Here is a 26598-nt window from a genome sequence, read left to right as displayed (position 1 = left end):
GATAGGCTTGTCCAGGGCTCGGTTATGCAACCGGGTGGGAAATGTGCCACTATTAGGTACTGTAAAACTCTTGAAGTTTGGAGTTGTTGAGAATTTCTTTCTTTTTAGCTTTCTTTTGAAAATGAAACTTAAAAGATTTTATTTCTACTTGATCATGTTGAAAAAGCCCCCCAGAATCCTGTTCTTGGGAGCAGATAAAGTGCGAATAGCTGAGGGGAGTCAAGCTGTGACAGCCTAATAGGCTGCATTGATTCACTTTCCCTTGGCTAATTGTCACAGTGCCCTTTCACAATATCAGTTTAATTGTGCGTGTTTTCYTTTTCCTTTYGTTTCAGGCACTGTCGCTCTGCAAAATGATGATTCCGAAGGTTTTCTGTAGGAAAAATGAAGATTATGACCTGAAGTAAAACGCTGGCAGAAATCACTGGAGGTTTTTGCCTTTATTTTGCCTTTATTTTTTTTTTTTCTTCCTCAAAGGATTATGTTTACAAGAAATTGCTGACATCRAAAGACAAACACTTATTAGAAGTACAGTAATTAACAAGAATACGGGCTGTATTTATGCGCAAAGAAAACTGGATTAACAATGAGGCCAAAGACTTTCCCTGCTACGACATATTCTGGAAACAGCAGACAGAGGTTACAGGAGATTCGAGAGGGTTTAAAACAACCATCCAAATCTTCAAGTCAGGGGCTACCGGTTGGACCAGGCAGTGAAACTTCTCTGGACACCAAGATTTTAGTAGGGAAGGATGCTGCAAGGCAGCAGCAGATGAGACAGACCCCCAAGTTTGGACCTTACCAGAAAGCCCTCCGAGAAATCAGATACTCGCTGCTGCCTTTTGCCAATGAGTCGGGCAGCACAGCAGCGGTTGAGGTGAACAGGCAGATGCTGCAGGAACTGGTGAATGCGGGTTGTGATCAGGTACGTGTGCTGTTGTGGGTGCTTCTTGCTGTGTTCACAGCACGTTGTGGGTGTTTCTTGCTGTGTTCATAGCACGGTTGAGCACTGAGGAAGGCTCTTGGGGTGCTGGTTGTCCCTCTTGCTGGTGTTTGTGCTGCTGTGTAACCGATGGAGCAGATGGGCTCGCTGGTGAGAGCCCTGCTGAGTATGGGGTTAATGTCCCTTGGAGACTGTTGTGGTGACCTGTGGGGTTCTGTCCTTTCTGYGCTTGCTCTATGAGGCTCAGCAAAGCAGCCTGTTTCCTTTCACTACARGGACGAGACTTAGCTGTGAGAACTGGGCTGAGTTTTATGTCCAGTGCATCCGAGCTCCGTTCACTGTCAGCAGCAGCCAGAGGAAGTCCCAGAGGCGGAACGTGGTCTTTGGAGAAGCTCCCGAGCTGTTTGCCACAAGCGGCTGGGAGTGGGTGAACGTGCAGCAGACAGTGGTGCTTAGGTGTGTGTGTTTAGGTGTGTGCTTTTGTTTTCTCCTCCCCACGGGTCTTAACTGAGAGGTGCCCGTCCTGCCCCAGGTGMGGATATTGGCACACACACTTACTGGCTTTTGTCATGCTGGAATTGGTGAGGAGTGTGTTCTCTGTTCAAAGAGCACACAGTCGGTGGAGATTGTGGCTGTTTTGTGTGAAGCTGCACTTTTGCATGTGCTTTCAGTGCTGGTTTTGATGTTGTCTAGGAATGGTTTACAGTTTTATATTTGAGACATAAGATACTGTTTCAGGTTTTGATTGTTGAGGGGACAAATCTTTCTGAAGGGATTGAATAACAGTTATTTGTGAAGCTGACACATCATGGTTTATAGTCCCTGGTGTAAGATGGAGAGATTTAATGCCAAAGTGCCCTCAGGAGAACCTCCTTGATTTCAAAACGAGCCTCTATTTATTCATGACAGCCTCTTCATGACAGGAGCCTGAGTCTCCTAGACTATATTCCAAATCTGTATAACAATCTTATATCACACGTTATTACCAACCATTTACATTTATTAGGAGCTGAATAGTTTGTTGATTAGTGCTGTTTCTGTTCCACAGAACAATTTACTCTGTGTAAGGCAGTTGGAGCCGGAGTAGGTTGCAGATCTAGCTAAAGGTGCTTCAGTAGCCCTGAACACCTCCTGCTCCAGTGAAGGAGGTGCATGTACTGAATGTCCTTATTTACCTGGAGGAACCTGGAGATTTCCAGTGTGATCTTAAGTGTCCTGGATGAGGATTGTGCATTGGGTAGGTTACACGGACAGATCCTTCCCTTGTTGGATTGAGATTTTGGAAGGTGCTGGGCCTACGCGTTCCTGGGCTGTGCTCTGCTCCATGCATAAAACAGGGATACCCGAGTGCCTGGCAAAGAGCCCTGGTGCTCAGGGCACGGTCCTGCCCTCTTCTTGTGCACGCTCAGTTACCTCGACTGCTCGGCCGCGGACTTTGCTGCCGTGGTGGGGCTCCTTGTGGAGAACAGGCAGAACATCCGTGTTTGGCTCTTGCGTGGAGACGGTTTTGCTACCCTGTTAAGTCCAGCCGTGCAGATCTGTTCTGTTCCAGACTGTTCTATCCTCGGCTTTATTTCCTCCTGCCTGGGACCGGCTGCCTGGAGTTGCTGCTTCACCCCTGGGTGCGTTGCACGTTCGGCTGGACCTGGCCGCAGTCTACACGGGGCTCCACAACCGGAGCCTTGTGGCTACAGGGGCTGCGATTCCTCATCTGGAATTGCATCTGGATCCAGACTGGATCCTCAATGGTCACAGGAGCATTTTAGAGCGGGATGTGTAGGAAATGCCTCATCCATCCCAAGGCAGCCTGTCTCTGCCTGTGAACTGAAGCCCTTACAGGGCTCTTGCAGGGAGTGCTCTCTAGTCCAGCTGATGGATCCTGTTGCAGGGAGGTGACACCAGCTCTGGTCCCTTGGAGGTTTCATCTGTGTGTGCAGAGCGTTGGCATGAGGTGGGTAAGTGGGCTCTGTTGCATGGGCTGCAGCCGCTCTTCTCCCTGAGCTGGGGGCCAAGGGGCAGGTTTTTCCCCCAGAGGAGCTTTCCAAGCTCCTGCCTCGGGTGCCAAACACTCAGTTTAAGGTATCAGCCCTGAGTCCTCATGGTTGGTCCCGGCCCTCCYCTCCGCAGGCCTGCAGAGCCTCTCATTCCTGCAGCCCCTCTCCTGCAAGGAGCCCTAACCTGCTGCCTAATGATGAGCTGCAAGTGTCTGAAGTCGGAGGCGTTTGCCAAAAGATGCTCAGATCGTAGGTGTTCTGGGAAGGCAGGAAAAACAAGTACAAATTACTCGGTTTGATCTTAGGTGAGCTCCTTTTCCACATTTTATTTGGACTAATGCTGTTTGATGTTCTAGATATTACACTGGAAAGCGATCCAAGCTGTGTGGGATAATCTGCTCTGGTAGACAGCCCCCGAGGATGGACATTTTTCTTCCTCCTACCCTTGATAGGAGAGGAGTAGAAATTTTAGGGTTGAGGGAAAAGAATATTATGGTAGATGAGTGGAGCTAATAAAAGTAATGTCCTTGCAACACGGTTAGATTTTTAACAGCTGTCATTTCATACACTACAAGAGATGCTGCGTGTTAAGTGGTGTAAAGGCAGGGTTTGGGTCTCCCCATCGTGCCTAAGTGACCGCGGGGTGCGTGTGCTGGGCGAGGAGGGCGCGGGGGAGAAGGGATTTGGATCATACTGATATAATTAAAAAGGTTTCATAACACCCCATCACTTTAGTCCTTTCTTGCCCTCTGGAAGACCCACTCAGACAAAGGAAATGTTTACTAGGGTTGTTGGTAAACTGAAGCGTGAAAAACGCAGTGTAATTCACAAAGCAAATACAAAATTCTTGTGTCTTTCAGTCATGGTAGTCTGCAGTGTTACTCCTGAAAACAGATTTTAAAGCATAAACTGTGATTATGGAGCAACCCGAGTCTTTCTAAACGCTTGTGCTCTTTCCTAAGGTTTATTTCCAGCCCCTTTGTGGCTTGTTACGTTGCAAGTCCGGCCTCAAGGAAACGTAACAGGGACTTGGCCGCTGAGCTGCGAGATGCCAGGATTGCCCTTGGGGGACACAACACAGAGTTGCAGCCGTAGTTAGCGCCGGGTGCCCGTGACAGATGGGGCGACTCGCTGTCAACTTTTCATTCAGCCCACCTTGGCACAGGCTCTGTCCTGCTCTGGGATCTACCAGCCGATTGGGGGACACTTTTGGCATGAGGAATACAGTGTTTATTTTCATTTGGACAAGTGCTTGCATGCTTTCTTTCTGTATAAAGGCCCATTCTGCTCTGCCAAGTGAAGTTTGGGGAGCAAGTTGTTCTTGTGTTTCTCTTTTAGATTCATGCATATGATACCAGTATCCTAATCCTTCCTTTTCATGGAAGGTTGTATGCGCCCAGTTATTCACGGAAGCCTCTGGGATGGGCATCTCTGTTGTCTTCTGTAGGTCCCAGTTCCAGACCCTGCTGTTCATGTTCATGAAAAATAGCTTAAAAAGAGCTGTTTGAAGATTGCACAGGTGAATCTGTGGGGAAATATGTCCAGGGAGGCCATGGACSTATCAGAGCTACGCAGCAGTTCAGGATGGGATGTTTTGGGGTTACAGTTCGGGAGGGGATGTTTTGGGATTCCAAGAGGAGGGGGATACAGAAGCCCTCAAATGAGGGCAGTGCTGACTGTGGGAGGAAGATTTTATTTAGCAGCAGCTGAGGAGGATTCACTAATCGAGGCCAACAGTCCCGTGCGGGTTTCTGTGCCAACCTCATTGGAGGATAAACACTGGCCCCTTTCTCCTTGCAGCGATGTCACGCGCCGGCTTCAGCACCTTCTCCTGCACTTCTTTTTTCTTTCTTCCCCCGCACCACCCCTTCTCTTTTTAGTCATGTTTACCTCTTCCCCCTGTATCTCTCTGAGAAGTTTCCAGCATCCCCCCATGTTCTTCTTCGCTGCCTGGAGAAGAGCAGATTGAGAGGGGATCTGGCCAATACGTACAAGTACATGAAGGGGAGAGTGTAAAGAAGATGGGGCCAAACCCTTCTCGTTGGTGGCCAGTGACAGGACAAGGGGCAGTGGGTGCAAGCTGCAACCCAGGCAGTTCCATCTGCATGTGAGGAAGAACTTCCTGACTGTGAGGGTGCCAGAGCCCTGGMASAGGCTGCCCAGGGAGGCTGTGGAGKCTCCTTCTCTGGAGATCTTCCMAACCCRCCTGGCTSCCACCCTGTGCCCCGTGCTCTGGGTGTCCCTGCTGGAGCAGGGGKTTGSACTGGGTGATCTCTAGAGGTCCCTTCCAACCTCAACCCTCCTGTGATTCCGTGATTCTGGCAGTGCTAGGTGTTGCCTGCACTCTTGCCCGTGCAGAGTGGTGCCTCCTTGGCAGCTGGGCAGAAGTTTGGCACTGCTGAATATTGCAGTGAATGTTTTATGCTCTCTCCTTCATTCTTGGTGCTTGCTTCTCTGGGAAACGCTAGAGAAAAAAAATGGGATTTCCTCGTAGGAATGTGTTAGAAATAACAGGAAACGAATCAGATCCCATACTTAAACTGCAGTCGCATGTAAATCCTCAGTCCTCTAAAACTAATTATTCTCCACTCTTCATATCAGATATTTGTCCAGAAACTTGGAGTTAAAACAAAAATCTAAATTATATTTTCCTGTGACAAAATACAAGATGAACTTACATTAGGTTCTTGCATTCATTAAAATTCAGCAGCCAGAAGAAGGGAGACCTATGGATCCTTTCCTAATACAAAAGGAAATGGCTCCCTCTGTCCCCAGACGTTCTGCATAAGCTGCATTAGCTGCAGTGAATAAAAAAGCCCCCGTGACCCGGAGCACAGATTGCCGTGAATGGAACAGGAAGCTGCTGTCACAATAGTGCGAGGGTGGGACTGTTCCTCTTGCATTGCTTTTTGCCCTTCTCAGCCTAAATCTCCACTGTCCTTTTCAGCTTGTATCAGACAGGAACCAATGTGATTTTATGCTGAGACTGAAAAACAGCATTTTTTGTATTTTTTTTCAAAGAATGAAGCGTTTAAGCTTTGAGAGAGATTTTTGGCAGAAGGACTAGATGCAAAGGTTTGTGTTTGCTACAGTCTTTCAATTAGAAGTCATCTAAAATACATATTTAAAAATCATTGAATTGAACCTGGGAATGTTCCCYGATAGGCACTAAGCTAAATAAATGCTGATTTAGCAAACCACATGCAAATAACAATGCAAGTAACAGAAATAAGTCCCTGACTTTCTCATGTGTTAACACAGGCACATATGTATCGGGGTGGTTTTTACAAAACCAACCTAATGTAAAAAGAACATCTTACAATGGGAGTTCTCTTTTTTTTCCCTGCACTATTCCCCCAGAAAACTTATTTTGTGAATGTTTTGAAGTTAGTTGATCAGAAAAAGAAAAAAAAAAAGATGAAATTAACCCAAAAGAACTGGGGAGTTTTAACTGAATCCCATGCTATTGCTGTCAGAAGCTTACATTAGTTTCAATTACAAGAGTGTAACCAGGCATTCAATTACGATATAACAAAATACAACCTAATACAGTAATAAACACACTCCTGTGTGTTTATTTTGAGTGTGTTGGTTCTTATCTCGCCCTGCCCAGAACCTGCAGCCAGTCGTGCTGCAGCCCTGGTGCTGGTTACCCTTCAGGTGCCTGCAGGTACCCGCTGTGTGTACGGAGGCGGGTGAAGCAGAGCTTCAAGTTGCATTTTTTGGGGTGGCAGCTGCTGTTTTTCCCACCTATTGGAAATATCCATTAATTCCCCAGCACTACCTGTTTTTGAATCCCGTACCTGGTTGTCAGGCAGGCCTGGGTTCTCTTGTGTTTAGTTGGAAGAGCTGTGGCTGCAACACGGGCTGCTCCGCTGCGTCTGCTGCTTTGATTTGTATGGATAGAGCTCCTTTAGAGTAGGTGTTTGGAGGTCAGGCTCCGTTGGGATAAGGCAGGTCGTGTTTGTAGAACCCAGGAGATTTACAACCCCCTCACCCGTTTGTTCAAAGCTGCAGATGTTGGTGTTAACTTGAGGCACATCYTTACTGAGGTCATGTGTGCGGGATGCGAAAATGTATTGAACTTTGGGCTTATGTTTGTAGCCTAACTGTGAATGTAGATCTGGTGTTTTATGTTACTTGCAGCTGAGCCTTAGGGTGGAATAAAATGGTCCTTATTCATTAGTTTTTAGACAGCTTTGCCTCCCAGTGCTGAAATGCACCGGATTTGGTGTCTTTCTCCAGCCTAAGCAACCAAGATCACAGAATGATCACAGCCAAGAGGATGCGGGTGTTGGCACCTGAGCTCCGCTTCCCTGCGGTGGGAGAGACACTTCCCCCAGCAGAAACCCGTGCGCATCCCTTCAGCTAGATCCRAGCAATTAAAAACACTTCCTTGGGGAGGGCAAGGGTGAGGAGAACAGCAGAGGATACGAGGACAGTTTAATGGAGCCATTTCTAGGTCAGTGTCAGCCAGGGACACTGTGTACCTGTCACTGCTGGACCGAGTGGTGACAGTGCTCAGGCTGAGGCAGGACAGCCCCTGAGGACAGTCCTGTTCTCTCTTGCTTTGCCCTTAGTTGCTCTTGGCCTGTGGGTGCATATATAGAGCTGTGACAGACATTGTCGCCCTCCTACACGTTTAAAGAAGAATAAACACAGCGTAAACKGGAGAACGTTGAGCCTTAAATATAAAATGCTTGGTCATTCAAGCAATTTATAACTGTTTTCGCTCTCCCTCATTGCGCTAATATGTGATTTGGAGGTGAGTCATGCTGGCTGGAGAGTGCAGAGATGTCAGCCCGAGCGGGAACGGGCCTTGCCGCTGCCCTGCAGCTCTCCTGGCCCTGCTGCTGCCCTCGGCGGCATCGGAGGCGAAACGTCTTCAGGCTCTGCAGTTMTGGGCCTTCCTCGGCCCCGTGTCCCCTTGCTTGGTTTTACCTTCTGCCCCCACAAGCTGCTTCTCTCCCCATGGCATCAGATACCTCAAGTCAAATACGTGTTTTTTTTATGTAGTTGGGAAGTATTAGAAAAAAACTTTATTCTGTGGGCTCTGACCTATTGTTTGTCAGAGCTGTGACGTCTCAGAGGTGTGTGGCTTGCAGCAGGGCGTTTCTGGTGTGCCCTGTATCGCCCGTTGGGTGTCGTGGCTCCATGGTTTCAGTGGTCTGCGCTGAAACCAGCCACCCRTCCCATGGAAAACCAGCCACCCATCCCATGGAAAACCAGCCACCCGTCCCGTGGGGCTCTGCCTCCGGCTTTGCCACACGCAGCCTGTCCGCTCCATGCTCCTCCACATGCCAGCCCAGCACAAATGCACCATCCAGTTCACTTAACCCAACCTCAAAATCCATACAGGGTATCCTAGTTTCCAAAATGAAATATAAGCAGCTGTCCCAATCAAAGGAAAAAATGTTTTGATCTCGGCTCCAAAGCAGGGCTGGATTATTTTCTCCAGAGGTGTGGGGCCCGCCTTGGTGCAGCCACCCCGTGTGTCTGAGCGCCCAGCTCTGCCCCTCACTGCTCTGCTGGTTGCCTGTGTGGTGCCTCCTGCTAGGGGATGATGTGCTGGAGCCCCCAGGGGCATTCTCCTTTGCTCTGGGTGCTCCGGGAATTGCCATGCTGGAAGCTTTGTGTTGCTGCAGGCGTTTCGGAACCTCGGCAGTCTTTCTCATACAGAAGATCTTCCTATTCTCAAATGCAAACAAGTTAATGGAGTGTCTTTGCGGAGATGTGAGATGAAGGCTCCGTGAGACGCAGCTGTGCAGGGTGCTGCAGCCATGCACGTGGTGGAGGGAAGAGGGGACAGCGCCCAAAGTGAGGCCCGAAGTCCTGGAGCTCCCAATGGACCTTGCAAGGTCAGGGCTCCTGGCTCTCCCTGGGGAGCCAGCTCCCCTGCTACGAAAGCAGGACCTCGTGGGCAGTGCCAGCAGATTCAAAAGCAAGCCCAAGAATTTTCACTTGCTTTGTGTGTTTTTCTTTTTTTCTTTTTCCTGTTTGTTGAGAAGCAAACCTGCAGGGTCTCCGCCCCATAAAAGTGGCCTAGAAAAAGTGTCAGAAGTGTTGGCAAAAAACGTCCTGTTGCTCCTTGGGGACCTCCACAGGACCTGCTTGGGGCGGCCAGCAGCGCCGCGAGGCCGCTGGGCTTCCGTGGGGCTGCCGAGGAGCCGCCTTCGGTGCTGCCGGCCGGAGGAGGTGGGAGCCCCGCGATGGGCAGTCGGCAGCCGCCGCCGAGACACGCTCGGGGGGCTGCCTAGGTGACCCGCAGAACACAGGAGGGCTGAGGTTGGAAGGGACCTCTAGAGATCCCCCCTGCTCCAGCAGGGACACCCAGAGCATGGGGCACAGGGCGGCATCCAGGCGGGTTGGGAAGATCTCCAGAGAAGGAGACTCCACAGCCTCCCTGGGCAGCCTCTTCCAGGGCTCTGGCACCCTCACGGGAAAGAAGTTCTTCCTCACATGGAGATGGAACTGCCTGGGTTTCAACTTGTACCCGCTGCCCCTTGTCCTGCCACTGTCCACCACTGAGAAGAGCTTGGCCCCTTCCTCCCTACATCCTCCCCTCAGGTACTTGTACGTGTTGATCAATCCCTTCCTGGAAGCCTCCCAGCCCTGCGCAACCCCCCTTTGCTCTCCCGCACGCTTGGGGCAGGACCTTAGCCCAGCRCCAGGTACCAGCCCCAGGGGCGCTCCCGCAGCACCCTCAGCTGCCCGTGCACGCGAGGCTTGGGAAGAGCCTGGCCTGGCCAGGCCACTGGGGCACAGCCCTAGCACCTTTGCTGTTCCCATAGAGGTGCCTGGTGGTTTCCCAGCCTGGAAAGAGGCTCGGTGGAAGTGACCTTTCCCTCTTCTTAGCTCTGAGACTGTGGCAGCCAAAGGAGRGGAGCTGTTGGGTGCTGCTGGGTTCAGCCATGCAGGGGGGCCCGGCGGCGAGGACACGGCCCTCTTTGGAGCACCCTAGGCCTGTGCCTGTCGCACTGGCTGTTCCTGCTCCGGGGAAAACTGGAAGTAAAAATAGCTTCATTATTCCCATTTGCCATCAGCAACTGGGGCAGGCGTTTTTCCAGGTCAGGCTGGAGATGGTAGAACCTTGTGCTCCAAACATGGGCTGGAAGCAGGAACAGCTCCGTACGGGCTGTGAAAGAGAGAGGCAGGATCCCCTTTTTGGGTGCCCATGCACCAGGCTGGTGCTCATCTGCACCTAGGGAGGTTGACCAGGGGTTGACACAACGAGGACCTCGTTCAGTGCTTACATTAGTCCTYRTAGTCGTGTGGCTTTGGTTTTTTTATCTTGGCTGGTTGTAGGAATAAAAATGGAGAAGTTCCYSTTTCTTGGGGAGGCTGCAGGTGCTGCKGAGCGCGGTGCCTGTGACTGCYGGCGCTTGGGGCATCCGAGTGCAGCGAGAGGGGCAGCAGGAGCGGTCTGTCCTGTCCCGCAACGGAGCTYGCTTGGGTACTGAGTAAATAAACAGCAAATGTGCAAATCTTGGGTCATGTTGCTCGCTGCTTGTTTGGATAGTCCAGCTGTACTTTGGATTTTGCGCTCTGTGGTAGCTGCCTTGCGAATCCCTTCTGGCTCGCTGCCGCGTACTCCTTGATTTATGTGAACATGATGTGGAGCTTTTTCATCTGCTTATTTTGCTAGTTCGTATTTTTACTGCCTTCAGTCATGTTTTCAAGGGCTCTTTAAAGCTTTTAAAAACCAGTCGGCTCGAATTTTCCCTTTATCCCTACAAAGTCAGTGCAAAAATAGGAAAGAAGCACAGAACGGGGGATTACAGGCAACATTACAAATGTTCTTCCAGAACAAAAAAAAAAGCAGATTTCACGTGAATTAAAGACTCAGCTCCCTTTTGGATCTGCAGAAGCTGTTGCCCGCRGGATATGGGAAGAAGCTGCACTGCTGCCTGCGGGATATGGGCAGTGTGTGAAGCACAGCGGGAAGTGTCTGGGACGTGGAGACCTCTCCATCAGGGCCTGTGTCCTGGTCCGGAGCCGCCTGCAGCGACAGGGGGGTGCCCGGAGGCACTGTGGGGGTTCTGCGGGATGCCGGCTCCGTGTGCCGTGGGGCAGAGGTCTCCATGCGCCGTGGGGCAGAGGCCTCCATGCGCATTTGCTGTGCAGGGCCCACGGTGTGTGTCTAGCCTGGCCCCGTGCCCAGGCCTGACATTCAGTCACCTTCAGATCCCTGTTCAGATCCGTTTAATACTTGTGGGTTGTTTTTCAGATTACACGGGCATTTAAACACAGCTATAAATGGTAATTAATAACCAGTTAAGATAGTCCTGTGTTGTGAAGTGCACCTGGTATTTGCCACCTTTCCTCTCTGAATTGACAAGTCGGCGGCCCCAGTGTCCTCCAAGCGCTTGTGGTGACGTTATGAGAAGACACGAAGGTGTCTTTCCTGGCAGGACAGTGTCTGTGGGTGCTTTGTAACCTACATCTCAGAACCTGGGAAGGGCTGATGTTGGTAACTCGCTTGTAGGAGCCCCTACAAACCCAACTGGCATTTCTCGGCACAGCATGGAGGGAGGCAGCAATGCAGGGTGCCCAAAGACACGATATTGAGCGCGTCCTCACTGCTCTCCACAGAGCTGGGCTCCCTCTCCCCTTCCCTTTGCTCACTGGCTGCTCAACTCGTGCTCAACTAGAGGAGACCTTGAGGTTAAGAGCAAAGTGGCTCAGAGTTCAGAGGAGGAATGAGTGAGGGCTGCAGAAGCTGCACTTTTGGGTACATCAYCAAGGCGGGACCTGGAAACTCATTTGGCCATTGAGATAAACGCTGGGATAAGGACGCTATTCAAGATGTGGACTATTAAATTATTACAAGTTAGGGTGTTTTTACCTTAGGTCTTCGCTCTGTGCCTGTGCAGAGAAGAGCAGGAAGCTGGAAAGTGGCTCTTGGAATCACTGGGTCCTGGGCTGTGTGCACCTCGCTTCCTTCACGTGGCGCTCCGGTGCACCCGGTGCCTCCTGCGCACTCTGGAGAGAAAATCCTGCTTGTTGCAGTTGTATGTGTAGGGAAAAAGTGCCTCAGTGAAGGTTTTCACACATACTTCTGTGTTTACAGATAAACATTCTTCCCATCTGAAGGTGGTGGCAGATACTTGAAGAGCATAGCTCATACAACTCATAGTTGTACTGTAGGCAGTTTTAGGATCTGATGGATGCCTTGGAGAAGGCAGTGGAGGATTCCTTGGCCAGCTGCAGTGTTTGTGCTCGAGGTGAGAGGTGGCCCCGGCAGCGGAGCCCTCGGTCCGCAGCAGCTCCGTGGTTGGGACGCGCTTGCGCTGCCCCCGGGAGGTGCAGCCGGTTCTCCGCACGTGCCCCAGAGGAGGCACAAAGGCCTTGCTCCGGCGCCGCAGGACTAGCCTGAGCCGGGCCCTCGGGATCTGCTGGCAGAGTCTGAGCTCTTACCATCAAATATCACCGTCAAAATACACGGAGCAGCTCCACACCCCCTGGTTCGGGGCTCGCTGGGCACACACACACAGATAAATTTTTGGCAGCTTGGTGGAACAGGTGCCTGGCAATTTCTATGTGTTGGTTTCACTCAGAAACAGAGACTTCCCTCAGTGCCCAGTTGCACCTCTCTGAGCCTTCATTTGTGGAAGGATGGATCCTCCCTTTTCCTGCCACTTGCTCCGGCCAGGATTATCCCGGCCAGGAGCTGCTCCGGTGTCATTCTGCTGCTGGGCTGTCGGAGAACAACGCTGCCCAGGGAAGCTTTGCTGTAGGCATCGCTTCTAGGAATATGTCTTCTCAAGGAAGAAAGCTGCTTGCTTACCTCTGAGGGGCTTCTTAACATTTTGCACCCTTAAGGATCTCTCTTTAAAAGAAGAAAAGATGGTGTTTCTGACTAGTATTAATGCAAAGGAGCATGCGCTATGGAAATAACAGTGGAGCACGAAAACCAGGCAGTGTTAGTTTTCCTGCAAGCGTCACRGGTTGGGAACACTGGAAAATAACCACGTCGCAGGCATGTGAGTGGAGGCTGGAGGAGAGGGCGAGGATCGCTGCTCCGCYGAGCCCTGCCAGGGTCACTGCCATGCAAACGGGTTAGCTCCAAGTGGCTTGTGCCGAGAAGCCGGTTCCTCATCTCCCTGAGCCTCCGAAAGCTTCTTCCCCAACCTCAGCCATGGAGGGGGTCATCTCTGCTCCGCTTTCCCGCTTCGCCTTTGTTTCACTTTAACATAATCAAGTTCAGACGTCGTTAGAATCCAAATATTGTGTTTTCCTATGGAATATAGTTGTTATGGAAGGAGTCCAATGTCTTCCAGAGTCAGTGTTGGAGGGTTTTTATTGGCTTGATAGAGTGATTTTATTTTTCTCCCGCCTGTGGTTTAAAATTACTTGTCCAATGTGCTGATTTATAGCCTGTCATGTAAGACTGTTTCCCCTTGGCTATATCTTTTTAAGATGATCAGATGTATTTTTGAAAAACGTCCTGTTGTTGCCTTGAAACGTTAGGTGGTAAGTGCTCAAGTAAGAGAGGAATTAGCTTGTTAAACCTCATACGACACCCGTACACCAAACAGGGCAATTAAAAACTTTCTTGAGGCAACGTAGGAGGAAAAAATGAGTAACCTTTTGGGCCAAGATACCCTAAACATAGACGGTGCTGGTGGGAAGTCTCCGTGCTGGGATGGAGGCGGGAGCGGAGGCTGCCGGGTGCTCGTGCTGGAGTCGCGCGTCGTCCCGCTCCGGCCTTCCAGGCCGCTCCTGGAGTCGGGCGGACACAGTGCGAGTGGAGCCTGGAGACGGATCAGTTCAGGGGTTGGTGGGAGGGAGAGAGACGGTAAAAAACAGCAAAATCGGGGAGTGTTTCTGTGAAGCTCAAGATGGGGTGACCCTTGTGCTGCTTTTCAGTGGCTGGGTTTGCTGGTGGCGAAATGGCGGCTGTGTGAGGAGGTGCTCATGCTCGGGATGGCATCCAGGAGGAGTCTGGAAGAGGGTGTGTGAGGAGGTGCTCATGCTCGGGATGGCATCCAGGAGGAGCCTGGCAGAGGGTTCGTGTCCTTGCAGCAGCCTAAGCCACAGATCACGGCCACAACACTGGGAGTGGAGCAGGAGAGGTGGCCCGTGCCACTTGGGTGCAGAGCTGGGCCCCGTCTGTAGGGAACAGACACAATCTCGAGGTCACCGAAGAAAGGTGCTGCTAAGAAAACATGAGGTAAAAGAGGGCTCTGTGGGAGGATATTGTGGAAACTGGTAAAAGATATTTCTGAAAAGAATTATGTAATAAAAGCTGAGCTCTTGAGAAGGTTGAGAGGGGATCTGATTAACATGTACATGAAGGGGGAATGTAGGAGGAAGGGGCCAAGCTCTTCTCAGTGGTGGCCAGTGACAGGACAAGGGGCAATGGATACAAGTTGAAACCCAGGCAGTTCCATCTGCATGTGAGGAAGAACTTCCTGAGTGTGAGGGTGCCAGAGCCCTGGAAGAGGCTGCCCAGGGAGGCTGTGGAGTCYCCTTCTCTGGAGATCTTCCAAASCCGCYTGGCTGCCACCCTGTGCCCCGTGCTCTGGGTGTCCCTGCTGGAGCAGGGGGTTGGACTGGATGATCTCTAGAGGTCCCTTCCAACCTCAACAACCAGTCYGTGATTCCATGATTCTGACCCAGATGACTGTGTCCCTTTCAGTTGCTGTGCTCAGTGTTGTCTAGTGTTTTCACTCCACCCTTCTGTGTTTAACCGGACTTGGGTGTYTGCTCACAGGCTTGTACTAGGCCACCAGTTAAAGTGCTTGTTACCAACAGGGTTTAATTATTATTGCTGTTATTATTTATGCTTTTCAGAATGGCTAGAGTGGACAGCGAGGGGCTTTTGCACCAAGCCAGTGGTGGCTGCGGAGCCAAGGGAGATGCAGCTGCTCTCCAGGGGGATTGTTTGCCTCTYCGTGGAATCTCGTCCCGGTCAGCTATGTGCTAAGAATGTGAATAATTTTGCTGTGGCTGCTTTACATGTAAAAAGACTGACCTTAAGATATTTTATCCAGCTGGGTGATTTTTCTTTTCTTTTTTTCTTCCTTTTTTTTTGCCTCTAGCGCTGCTGGAGTTGAGCGCTTGGTCTTTGGGTTGTGGAAAGCTGCACTGACTTGCAGTCATACAGAGCAGCTAGCACAAAGGGGCATTTCTGCCCCTTAAGAACCTTTATGTAGTCGTCTGTGGTGGTTAGGAATTCTCACTTTTGCACCTGTGGTTACACGTGTGTGTTTGATGGAGGTGGTGAGACTGCAGGCAAATGTCTGATGAGATCCCTAGTGTCATAAAGGTGCTTTTAAAGGGTTTAAATGTGAATGACACTATTTATATTTGAATAAGGATGCAGAAAGAGAAAGMATTATAATAAATGAAATCCCCATATATCAATGTGTCCATAATATTGCATATGGAAAGCTAGTGTGAATCTGCCTACTTCTGAGCAAGAAGTGTTGAGCTGCCTTGCTTGGCACACCAGTATTGTTTGTGTGTGTGTACTGAAAAATACCAGGATTCTCGAGATAAACCCCAGGTGTTTTTGCAGCCACGTGAGACGTGAGGCTCGCAGAGCAGTAGCCTATGTGTGTCTCACAGTGGAGCTGCGTTTCCTGTTTGTTTTTCCCTTTTTTTTTCATTCTTTCTTTTTTTTCCTATCTTTCTGAATATGCACCCATCCCTGTTTAATGTTAGTTAGGATCCTATTGTGGTGTAAATCCTCCAAGGAGAAAAYGGTTCCGTTCTGATGGATTCCAAGCAGATACCCTGGGAGTTTTATAGGTCAATAAAGTATTCCCAAAATAAAAATGAAGGGGAACAAAACGCTACTGAACTTCTAATGCACCTATCAGGGATAGCCTTGAACATGTTTATTAACTTTGTTTGAAAACTTGTATTCAAAATCAGATATTGATATGAGTTGGTGGTTTGCACTTATTGTCTTCACTTCAAAAGTGAAGTGAAAGTGAAAGACTTACTTGTCTTCACTTCAAAAATAAGAGCTTTCTCTTTTCTGGAAGTTTTAAAACCACCCTTGAAAATTTTACTGTGTAAATAGTGAATAAAGCTCTATAAAACCATGAGAAGTATCTCTCATTCTACATTAAAATCTTAGGAAATAAAAGAAAGCTTGGCATGCATTAAGATGGCAGCACTGGGTAAATCTGATGGAGACACTTTTTGCAAGAACAGAAAGTTTAAAGCCTCCCTGTGCTTTGAGGCTTTGTTCCTGCACAACAACCCTTGCAGCTGATCTCGCTGAATCTGGTGTATCCGGATAACAAGTCCCTTGTCCAAATCATTCCAAAGCTCTGAGGTTTTCTGAAATTCCTCTTTTCCTACATAGCTAAACAAGCATGAGAGCCCCTCACTTGCTGCTAATGCATAAGCCCATCACGAAGCCTTCTCTGACCTGCTGCTCCAGGCACGTGCCACAGATYGGTTTGTCTTAAAGCACAAGCAAGTTTTCCTTGAGAAAAAGAATAAAAATCTACCCAAGGAGAACAGGGATGGGTAGCTGCTCTTGCACCAGGCACCTCTGGTTGCTTGCAGGGGTAAAATATTAACATCTCCAAACTTCTCGTTCTTGCATAAAACAAAAAAAAAAAAAACGACTGCAAGGGATTACTGATTATTTGTAAGAATTTATGGGGCCCTTTTTAAAGCAGCTCCTGGCCTTGGCACGGCAGGAGGGCAGGGGTGGAGCAGGGAGGAACCACACGGCTGCAGCCCCTTGCTGGGCTGGCTGGGATAAAACACAAGGTCCCTCTCCCCCGTTCTGGTTCCMGGGCACCTGAGTGGATGAACAAGAATATGACAGGAAAATGCTTCRTTTTGGTGTCATTTCATGCTGAGTTCTCCCTTCAAGCTGAGTTTCTGGATTTATTATTGCTTTCCAATCGCGCTGCCCCCCTCTCAGAATCATATCCCAGTCTTCAGATGACTGAAGGTGAAGCTGAACTCTGCTCTGCTCTGCTCTGTGCTCTGGTGAGGCCACACCTGGAGTATTGGGGGCAGTTCTGGGCTCCCCGGGACAAGAGGGATGTGGAGCTTCTAGAGAGGGTCCAGTGGAGGGCAACCAAGATAATTAAGGGACTGGAGCACCTATCGTATAAGGAAAGGCTGAGTGAGTTGGGCCTGTCTAGCTAGGAGAGGAGAAGATTGAAAGGGAATCTGATCAGTATGTAGAAGTACCTGAAGGGTAAATGGAGGGAGGAAAAGGCCAAACTCTTCTAGGTGTTTTCCAGTGACAGGACAAGGGGCAATGGGTGTAAGTTGAAACCCAGGCAGTTCCATCTGCATGTGAAGGGACCTCAGAATGGTTGAGGTTGGAAGGGACCTCTAGAGATCACCCAGTCCAACCCCCTGCTCCAGCAGGGACACCCAGAGCACGGGGCACAGGGTGGCAGCCAGGCGGCTTTGGAAGATCTCCAGAGAAGGAGACTCCACAGCCTCCCTGGGCAGCCTCTTCCAGGCTTCTGCCACCCTCACAGCCAAGACATTTCTTCCTCCTACTTGCTCTCTGTTTTCTGTTCTTCAGAGTTTATGTTCTGATATATGCCTTTCATTTCATACATATACCTATATATATATAGATACATGGCTGAGGACAGCGTATGGTGGAATAGAGGTTGCCCTAAGGCTTCCAGGCAAGAGGGACAGGAGGAGGCTGAAGCTGAGGAGGCAGCAGCTTCTGCTGGGCCATTCCCAGGGGATGGGAAGTTTCCTGTCCCCTCAGCGAAGTGGGGTCACTTAGGGAAGTCAAAGAGCACCTTAGGAAATAGCTCACACGTGTGTGTGTGTAAACACGGACACAAAGTCAACAAGCTCCTCCAAGCAGCTCCGCAGTGTAGACCTGCCGAGGCACCGGTTTATAAACGCTGTTAGGTTAATACAGTTTGGCCTGAGGGTAAGGTTTCAGAATTAGCACTTACTAACGTTGCTGGTTTGAGTTCCCCCCGCTCCGAGCTGAGGACAGATTAGGAGAGATTTGTAGGACTTGCTGTGTGCAGATGCCCTCGCCGGCCATGGGTCGCTTGGCCAGGCTGAGCTCTGAGCAGCTCAARTAGCTCTGCAGTGAGCGGGGCCGGGGTGTTGGGGCTGCACCTAYCATTGCTCGAGCTGCTTTAAACTGGACATCTCTGCTAGAGGAGGATCCTTCCCTTGGGCGACGCTCCGTACGGTGCAGAGGGCTTGGGTGCCATCACAGGAGACAGGGACTTTTTGCAGATAAAGATGAGGTACATGGAGCACTGCGGGTATATAAATACACGCCTYCCCCTTTCCCTTGCTCGATCATTAATGCAAACGTGACCTGTGAAGCTGGTGTATAGGTGGTCCCGTAGCCGTGCCCGCGCTGCCGTGCGGCGCTGCCTGCACAGCCTCCTTACCAGATGTGTGCTCTGGAGCAACGCGCGCGTGTGCTTTCCACAAAGGCCGTTTTCCACCYTTACGGAGATGACCAAGCGACCTGGGAAAGCTCAGCCAGCGCTGGTTCTGCAGCCAGGAGGACCTCCAAGGACCTGCAGGCCTGCCAGAAACCAGGCTCATTTCAACCAAATCACCTCTACCCGCCGCATGTCACACACACGTGCATGTGTCTGTGTGCACACACATGCGCTGTGACGTGGACGGGAGGTGCCTCATTAATGTCACAGGATTTGGAGATGACCATGACAGCACACGTGGCTTTTTTTTTCCTTCAAACCCAGGGAATCTCGTGAATAGCTGAGCGGAGCTTCTCGGGGCGTTGACAGCGGCGCCCTGCGCCTGGAGGTGCCTCCCCGTGACGCTGCCGGCGCTTTGCGAGCGCTTGCTTGGAAATATGCTGAGCAGCCGCGCTTGGTTCCTTGCCAAATGTCCCAGCGTTGGGACCTCGGCTTGGCTCRGAGCCCGCATTTCTTATCTCTCCTTTTCCTGCAAAGAGCCATATTTGAACAACTCGGAGCAGGCCAGGCCTGGGGGGAGAATGGTCCCCTCTCGAGCAGCGTTTTGGGCAAATGCAGCGCGTGCTGCAAGGAGCTGTGCAGGGGGAACGTACCAGAGGAGCTCGGTTAAAAGAACAGAGATAAATACTGCTACTTGGCACAAATTGCCTGGCATTAAAGTATTTTAATATAATTGGTATCTTTTGAGATGCCTGTTAGCTCTGCCATTTTTTTTTAGCTGTTACTTTCAGCTGTTGCTTTTTCTGTCTTGTGTTTCTGAGCGTGGTGAAGCTGTCATGGTTGTTTTGTATAGATGCAAGTGCACCCTGTGCTGAAGTTGGTAGATTAGAGTCTTTTTCTCAAGGAAAAACTTAAATTGCTGTGAAAAGCCATGAACTTGAGGGAAGGCAGTTGAGGGAGAGCGGGGAGTGACAAAATGTCATGATGGCTTTTTTATTTTTACTTTTTTCTTTTTTTTGTTATACTTCTGAGATAACTTAGCACTAGCTCTATGGCTGATAAATGCAAGATGTGATAAATGTTGCAGCTTGTATGTTTGCTTCTTAATCTTCCAGAACTGTTCTAAATCTGAAAAGATGCTTGAAACCTGRCTGTCTCTAGTCTCAATCAGCAAAAGATGCTGCTGAAACTCTAATTACATTTGTTTTGTTTTACCTCATTCCTCCCATAGCCATAATAAATGTGCATGTCCTGTGGCTTGGAGGATTAAAGTAGTTGTCTTGCAGAATTGGCCTTGTGGTTGTAGCAATACCAGCGTTTCCATCCTGGCACCCAGCAGCATTAACTCTCCAATGCCTTTTTTTTTTTTTTTTTTCAAACTAAAAGCTTAATTATCTTGCTTGTGTTTGACCATTTATTATCACAGTGCCATAGGCAGCACAATTGTATCAAGTAAATGAGCCGCTCACATCACTTAGATGTCTCCTGCAGTGTCTGACTGAGGCTAAGAGCTTTTGGTGCCCWCAGAACAAGCCGTGGGGAGCAGCAGGGTCAAGGGAGCTTCTTTTTAATCTTCTTCCCATAGGACATTTCCCGGAGCCTTGTTTTCTAAGTCCTCCCTGTGTCTTTTGGGCCTGCTCCCTTTACTAGCTCTTCAGATGTCCTGTAAAATGAGTTACTTCGAAGGTTTCTGGTTGGAGTTGCTCCTCACCTTGCCTGCCCCGTTCCTAATTTACTTTTCAGTTATTTTTCTCATATTGATGTGACGTAACTTAATGAGTCCTCCATAGATTTGTTTTAGTTATGAGATTAGCTATAAATTCCAGTTTATTGCCTATCCATGTCCTTCTCTCTTCCCTGATTCGTTATGCTGCAGGTTGTCCCTTCTTACTGTGTCCACTGATGTTTCTGATGGAGGAATGGGCTTTCTGACAGCACAAAGGAGTGCCCAGCAGTGCGGCCCAGGGCTGCAGTATCCTGCCAAAAGAGGAGTGGTGGCCTTAAGCACTGCAGTAGTAGTAAAACTGATACTAAGGGTAATTTTCCAGTAGTTCCTGGATGGGTTGCAGGGTTATGAGTGTCCTAAATGACCCAGTAATGAACCAATAGGTGTCCTGTAGTCCTGGCAGAGACCTGTTTTCTTCTTGCTTTCCTGATGCACTAAACCAGGAGATGGTTCTCAAGCCAGCTCCTTATTTACAAGCCTGGAATMTTTTAATGAGGATCAGAGGCAGGCATGGGAGTTTGTGGGCAATATGGAGCCCCTGATGTTAGCAGCCCTAAATCAGGCAAAACAGAGCCAGAGTGCAGGAATGGATGAAGCTTCCAATTAGGGAATYGTTGCACATAGGGAATGCCAACAAACTAAGGACCTCTGTTCCATGGGGCTGCAGTAATTCCAGCAGAGCTTATTGTACACATGGTTTCCTGAATTTCCTGGGGTGTGCACGTTAAAAATCATGAATGAAAATTCCTGCAGGGGTGGGCTATCCCTGGAAGGTTAGTGATCAATCCRGGATCGTTGCTTCTGGCACAAACTGCGGTTTTCTCCCTTCCGCGGGGAGCTTGTATCTGTTTCCTGCATCTGTCGCCCATCCCTCGCTGTGAATGGAAAGCAAGTAATTAATTTTTGCTGTTGTTAGCGATTAATTGCCCTCGCCAAACTTTGGAGGACCTATTGTCTCCTTCAGACATAATGTTCTTGGGAAAAAGTCTCCCTTATTGTAACCTCTTGTGCAATCTTCGCTGGGATGATGAATACGTGTTGGCAAGGAGGCGCTTTCCGAATGAAGAATGTTGCTGGAGAGCCCGGGAGCGCRGCGGGAACGCCGGCCCGTGCCAGGGCTCGTGGAGGATGGCCAGGCCGGAGGGTGACGCYGGGAAAGCCTTTCCCGCTGCCGCCGGAGCCCCGCGCCAGGCCCCGTCTGCCACGACCTCCACGTACCTGCTAACCATTGAACGAGGGCTTATGGATGTAAGTTGAAAGCCAGGCAGTTCCATCTCCAGGTGAGGAGGAACTTCTTCACTGTGAGGGTGMCAGAGCCCTGGAAGAGGCTGCCCAGGGAGGCTGTGGAGTCTCCTTCTCTGGAGATCTTCCCAACCCGCCTGGCTGCCGCCCTGTGCCCCGTGCTCTGGGTGTCYCTGCTGGAGCAGGGGGTTGCACTGGGTGATCTCTAGAGGYCCCTTCCAACCTTGAACATCCTGTGATTCTGTGGCTTTCCCTGTTGGGCATCTGAGCCCGGAGGTGGCTTTCCTTCTAGAAAAGTCAAGAAAAGTCTCTTGGAAAGCTTCCTTCTACCAATACAAGGCTGGGGGAATTAACGGGGAGCGTGTAGCCCAYGCACCTCCCAGGGAAAAGTCCCTCTCCCCATTTCTCTCCGTCACCCACAGGCCCGGAGTCCTGCAGAGCTGGCTCTGTCCCCACATAGCTTGATTTCTTGGTCTCATTTATGGTCATCTTTTCCTCCTCATTCCTAAAATRTGCTTGCCTTGCAGTGGAGCACAGGAAGTTCCGTCTCCTTCTCTGGAGATCTTCCAAACCCGCCTGGCTGCCGCCCTGTGCCACATGCTCTGGGTGTCCCTGCTGGAGCGGGAAGGTTGGACTAGATGATCTCTAGAGGTCCCTTCCAACCTTGAATATTCTGTGATTCTGTGAAGTGCTGAGAAAACAGGCCATGTAACAGGGAAAGCTCCTGGAGTGTGGGAGCTGACCTCAGGGAAGGTGAGCGCCCGGGAGCAGGGGCTCGTTTTTCCTTTGTTTCTTTTTTCCGACAGAGGCGATGGCAAGAGATGACAGTGATGGTGTCAGTATGGGGGGAAAGGGCTGTTTTTGGAGATCGTATCTCTACACAGGTGATATAAACCAAGCCTATTTCAGCCTCTTTAGGTCCCCAGAGAGTCAATGCAGCTAAGAGACCAGGAAGTGGTTTGTGGAAGCCGTTCTCTTAGGAATCGCTAGGGTAATTGCTCACCAAGCATTTATTCTCCTGGAAACCCACTGTAGACAAAACCAAAAAGAAAAGCCCGTAACATCCCAGCCATCCCAGAGACCTTTCGACCTTAAATATGGAGAGTATTTGATTTAGGAGACTTAAAGCCTGGTGATCTAAGGCTAGATTGCAGCTGGTTWAGTGGGCAGAGTGTGTTAGGAGCCCAGAGGCTTTGGACGATGAGAATGCTGAGCCCTGCGATGCAGATTTGCTCATACTTTAGAAATGTGTTCAGAAGAAATAAAAAAGAAAGGAAAAAACATTGTGGGAAATTCTTTCCTTCATGCATAATAGTTTTTCGTTGATTTAAAATTGTCCTCACCGATGTGTTGATGCCAGTGAAATATTTCAGCTATAGGAAATGTGAAACCAACTCCTGCCTTTCTATGAATTATGAGTCATAAATTGTATGAAAAATATTCAACCTTGCTCTAGTTATTCCCCAAGCAGAACCTCTGAGTAATGGAGAAAACGCTGCCATTTTGGGGGGGAGCAGGAGGAGACTGATCTAAGCAAAGCGAAATGCCCACTGCCAGCATGTGGCTTTGTGTGGAGTGTGAAGTAGTGTCAGCTACGACGATCCTCTCTTGCTAAGAAAGAAGGAAGCCAGAAAGTTGCATGTCCTTGCAGTTCAACTGAGCAAGGTTGTTCCTTGCCACAAATGATGTGGAAAATGAGCATTTGTGTCACAGAATCACAGAATCACAGACTGGTTGAGGTTGGAAAGGACCCGTAGAGATCAGCCAGTCCCACCCCCTGCTCCAGCAGGGACACCCAGAGCACGGGGCACAGGGTGGCAGCCAGGCAGGTTTGGAAGATCTCCACAGAAGCAGACTCCACAGCCTCCCTGGGCAGCCTCTTCCAGGGCTCTGGCACCCTCACACTCAGGAAGTTCCTCCTCACATGCAGATGGAACTGCCTGGGTTTCAACTTGTACCCATTGCCCCTTGTCCTGTCACTGGCCACCACTGAGAAGAGCTTGGCCCCTTCCTCCCTACATTCCCCCTTCAGGTACTTATACATGTTAATCAGATCCCCTCTCAGCCTTCTCTTCTCCGGAGCTGGGGCTGTGTGAGTCCAGCCAGGGTGCAGGGCTGCTGGGTCCTTGTGCCCCTGGGTCAGTTCAGTGTTTCACATACCGATTTTATGAGTTGCCTTCTGGAAGTCATTGTGGAACTCAACAACTAGTTTAGACTAGTTGTTCTGATGGCCAAAGTTCAGTGCATTAAGCTGTGAATTAAACACTTGAGCTCTGTATTTTGGGTTCTCCATATCTTCAGGAAAAAAAATGTGCAGCTTTGTGAGCTTTGTGTGAATTTTGTTTTTCATCCTATGGTTAGAGTCACTGATGAAAGGTATTTGATGTAACTAGGCCTTAAGTAGGTATATAACACAAAGCCCAGGAGAGTGTGACTTCCTGACTGTAGAGCAGGGCACTCTAACAGTGGACATGGTAGAGAAGTTTAATTAGGCCTCATTTTTGCCATGATTTTAGTTCTTCGGTTGTGTTTGGCACTCCTGTTCATGTTTTAGTGATGGATGTGTGCCCAAAACAATAGAGCCAAAAAGAATAATGGTGTAAAGTCCTGGCTAATACACTAGTCATTTTCCAAAGAGATAAGGATTCATGTCCCAGCTGCACGGAAAATAGCAGTTTTCCTCTCTGGACTCTTGTGGGGCCAGGATTTACTCGGTAAGAATCAGTCTGTGCCTCATTAGCTTCTTGCGGCATCCATGAAAGCTTAAAATTTTTACTAAATATTAACATTCAGGTGTGACTAAGAGATATGCTGATGGACTACCAAAAGCTAAATATTTCTTTCTTTCTTTAATCAAATTATACTGCCTTTTCCAGATCTGATTCAAAGTTTATTCCAAGCCGTCTTAAAGTACACGTTTCAATTTGATGTTTCTTTAATTGCCAGAGTTTGTGTGGGTTGTGTTTTTGTTGGGTTTTTTTTCCTTTTAATTTTTGCTTTGTGTAAGTCATACAAATGTTTTCAAAACATGAGCCCAATTGGCTTTAGGCAGCTGTGATTTTGTGAAAATGAAAAAAAAAGGTTCCATCAGTGTCAGAAAGCTTCCTTCTCTCTATCTTGAGATGCAGCAGTTGGGTTTTATCTTGCTGTTAATCAACTCTTGTTTAATCAACTCTTGTTTGCTCTCTTTAGGAGATGGCTGTCCGAGCACTGAAGCAGACAGGGAGCAGAAGTATTGAGGCAGCTCTGGAGTATATCAGTAAAATGGGCTACTTGGACCCTAGAAATGAGCAGATAGTCCGTGTGATTAAGCAGACCTCACCAGGTAAGCCCAAATTTCTTCTATGTTGTATGCTTTCTTCTTGTAAAAAACCTCAAGGTATAATCATGAATTGAGTTTACTGAATGCAAGTGATTTCCACACAGCAAATTTCCTATCTCAGTCACCTCAGTAGCATCTTCCTTCTTAGATCCTGATCAAATTGAAGATTCGTTTTGGAAAACACATTGAATTTGGGAAAGTTGACAGAGAGGCATGGCGAGAAATGAGTAAAGCTGGAGAAGAAAGTGCCTGTCCAGTTTACAAATAAAAATGCCTGGAAAGTGTTTTCTTCAGTACAGCCACTTCTTTTCTATTTTTTTTTTTTCATAAAAAGATCCAGGGGCAGCCACATACAGAGAAAAGGGAAATGGGCTTAATTTTCAAAGTTGCACTCCTAAGAATGGAGCTGCAAATGTAGTGGCAAATGGTGCCTGGTGGTTTGTAGGGAGCAGCTCCACTACCGTTTCTACCAGTCACAGGTTTTCTGTTGTATTATTTGAGGAAATTTTGGAAAAGCCTGAGAAGATGTTTCCTGAAGTTTTATCCTTTCAAGTAGAAGAGCTTTTGGGATGGTTAGAATGCAAAACCTTACAAGGCTCTCTGGAAACTTCATCTGCAGTCTGAGAGTTGAAAACTTTTGCTTTTGCATTCCCTAGGCTGGTATATGCAAACTTTAATAGTAAAGCTCACAAGAATATTAGTGTACAGCCAGGACTCAAGTAAAACCAGATATTACTGTGGGACACAGTATATAAAATAGAAAATATAAAAGTAGTTTATCCTATGACTACAGTCAGTGAAACACATGCTTATATAAAACCGTTCACAGGGTAGAGACACAGCCACAGTATTTGTTGTGTTGCATAGAGATGTGTGAACAAAAAAATCATTTGCAACTAGCACATCTGGTATCTTTGCAGATCCAAAATGTTTCTCGGTCAGACCAGAATAGACTTAGTGGTATACAAATCTAGGAGATGGAGGTCATGTCTCCCTTGGTATCATCAAAATTACTTGTGCAGCTGTAATATGTCTCCCAGAGGGGGACAGTTATTGCTGCTACTTTTGTTCGTGGCTTCTGGTAGGGGAGAACAAACCCAGTGTGAATCCTGCTGACAGAGAGACATTTCCAGGCCAGAGTCATGGCGTTTTAGGGTGCCTTGGATCAACACAACCTCATCAGTTCATCTCACTGTGCCTGGCTTATGAGGGCAGTGCTGTTGTTACAGTCATGGTGAGCTGGCCCTTGTGGTGTGACAAGCAAGAGAGCTGCAGATTGTAGCCTTTGCCTCAAAGAGCAGGGATTTGGGTGTCTTTCTCAATGTGGTGATGACRTTTTTCCTTAGTGCGGGGACAGCAGCTGCTTCAGTGTGTCGAGCTGGTGCAGAGACCTGTCCTAAGGGTTGACAAGAAGTTAACCGTGAATCACAGAATCCTTAAGATTGGAGGGGGCCTGTAGAGATCATCTAGTCCAACCCCCCTGCACACGCAGGGACACCCAGAGCACGGGGCACAGGGCTGCATCCAGATCTCCAGAGAAGGAGATTTCATGAGTCAGCTTCATGAGGCAGCAGTGCCCTCAAGAAGGCCAATGGGATCCTGGCTGCGTCAGGAGGATGTTGCCAGCAGGTCAAGGGAGGGGATCCTGCCCCTCTGCTCAGCTCTGGTGAGGCCGCACCTGGAGTATTGGGGGCAGTTCTGGGCTCCCCAGGACAAGAGGGACGTGGAGCTTCTCGAGAGGGTCCAGTGGAGGGCAACAAAGATGATTAAGGGACTGGAGCATCTCTCGTATGAGGAGAGACCGAGTGAGCTGGGCCTGTTTTCTCTGGAGAAGAGAAGGCTGAGAGGGGATCTGATTAACATGTATAAGTTCGTGAAGGGGGAATGTAGGGAAGAAGGGGCCAAGCTCTTCTCAGTGGTGGCCAGTGACAGGACAAGGGGCAGTGGGTGTAAGTTGAAACCCAGGCAGTTCCATCTGCATGTGAGGAAGAACTTCCTGAGTGTGAGGG

At 49.2% G+C, this 26598-nt stretch overlaps 1 protein-coding gene across 1 annotated transcript; it reads left to right on the top strand.

The window, feature by feature from the left end:
* Positions 1-318: 318 nt before the first annotated feature.
* On the top strand, positions 319-24592 carry LOC112950110 (serine/threonine-protein kinase LATS2-like; the record flags this gene model as incomplete). Its single annotated transcript, XM_026042577.1, has 2 exons — positions 319-925; positions 24460-24592. Coding segments are annotated over exons 1-2 (472 nt in total), but the record flags the coding sequence as incomplete, so codon positions are not given.
* Between the last annotated feature and the right edge of the window lie 2006 nt (positions 24593-26598).

Source organism: Nothoprocta perdicaria, unplaced genomic scaffold (assembly GCF_003342845.1).
Source record: "Nothoprocta perdicaria isolate Ctin4 unplaced genomic scaffold, notPer1 scaffold_309, whole genome shotgun sequence".
Taxonomy (NCBI): domain Eukaryota; kingdom Metazoa; phylum Chordata; class Aves; order Tinamiformes; family Tinamidae; genus Nothoprocta; species Nothoprocta perdicaria.
The sequence above is the reverse complement of the archived record's forward strand: the minus strand, read 5'-3'. Positions and strand labels throughout refer to the sequence as shown.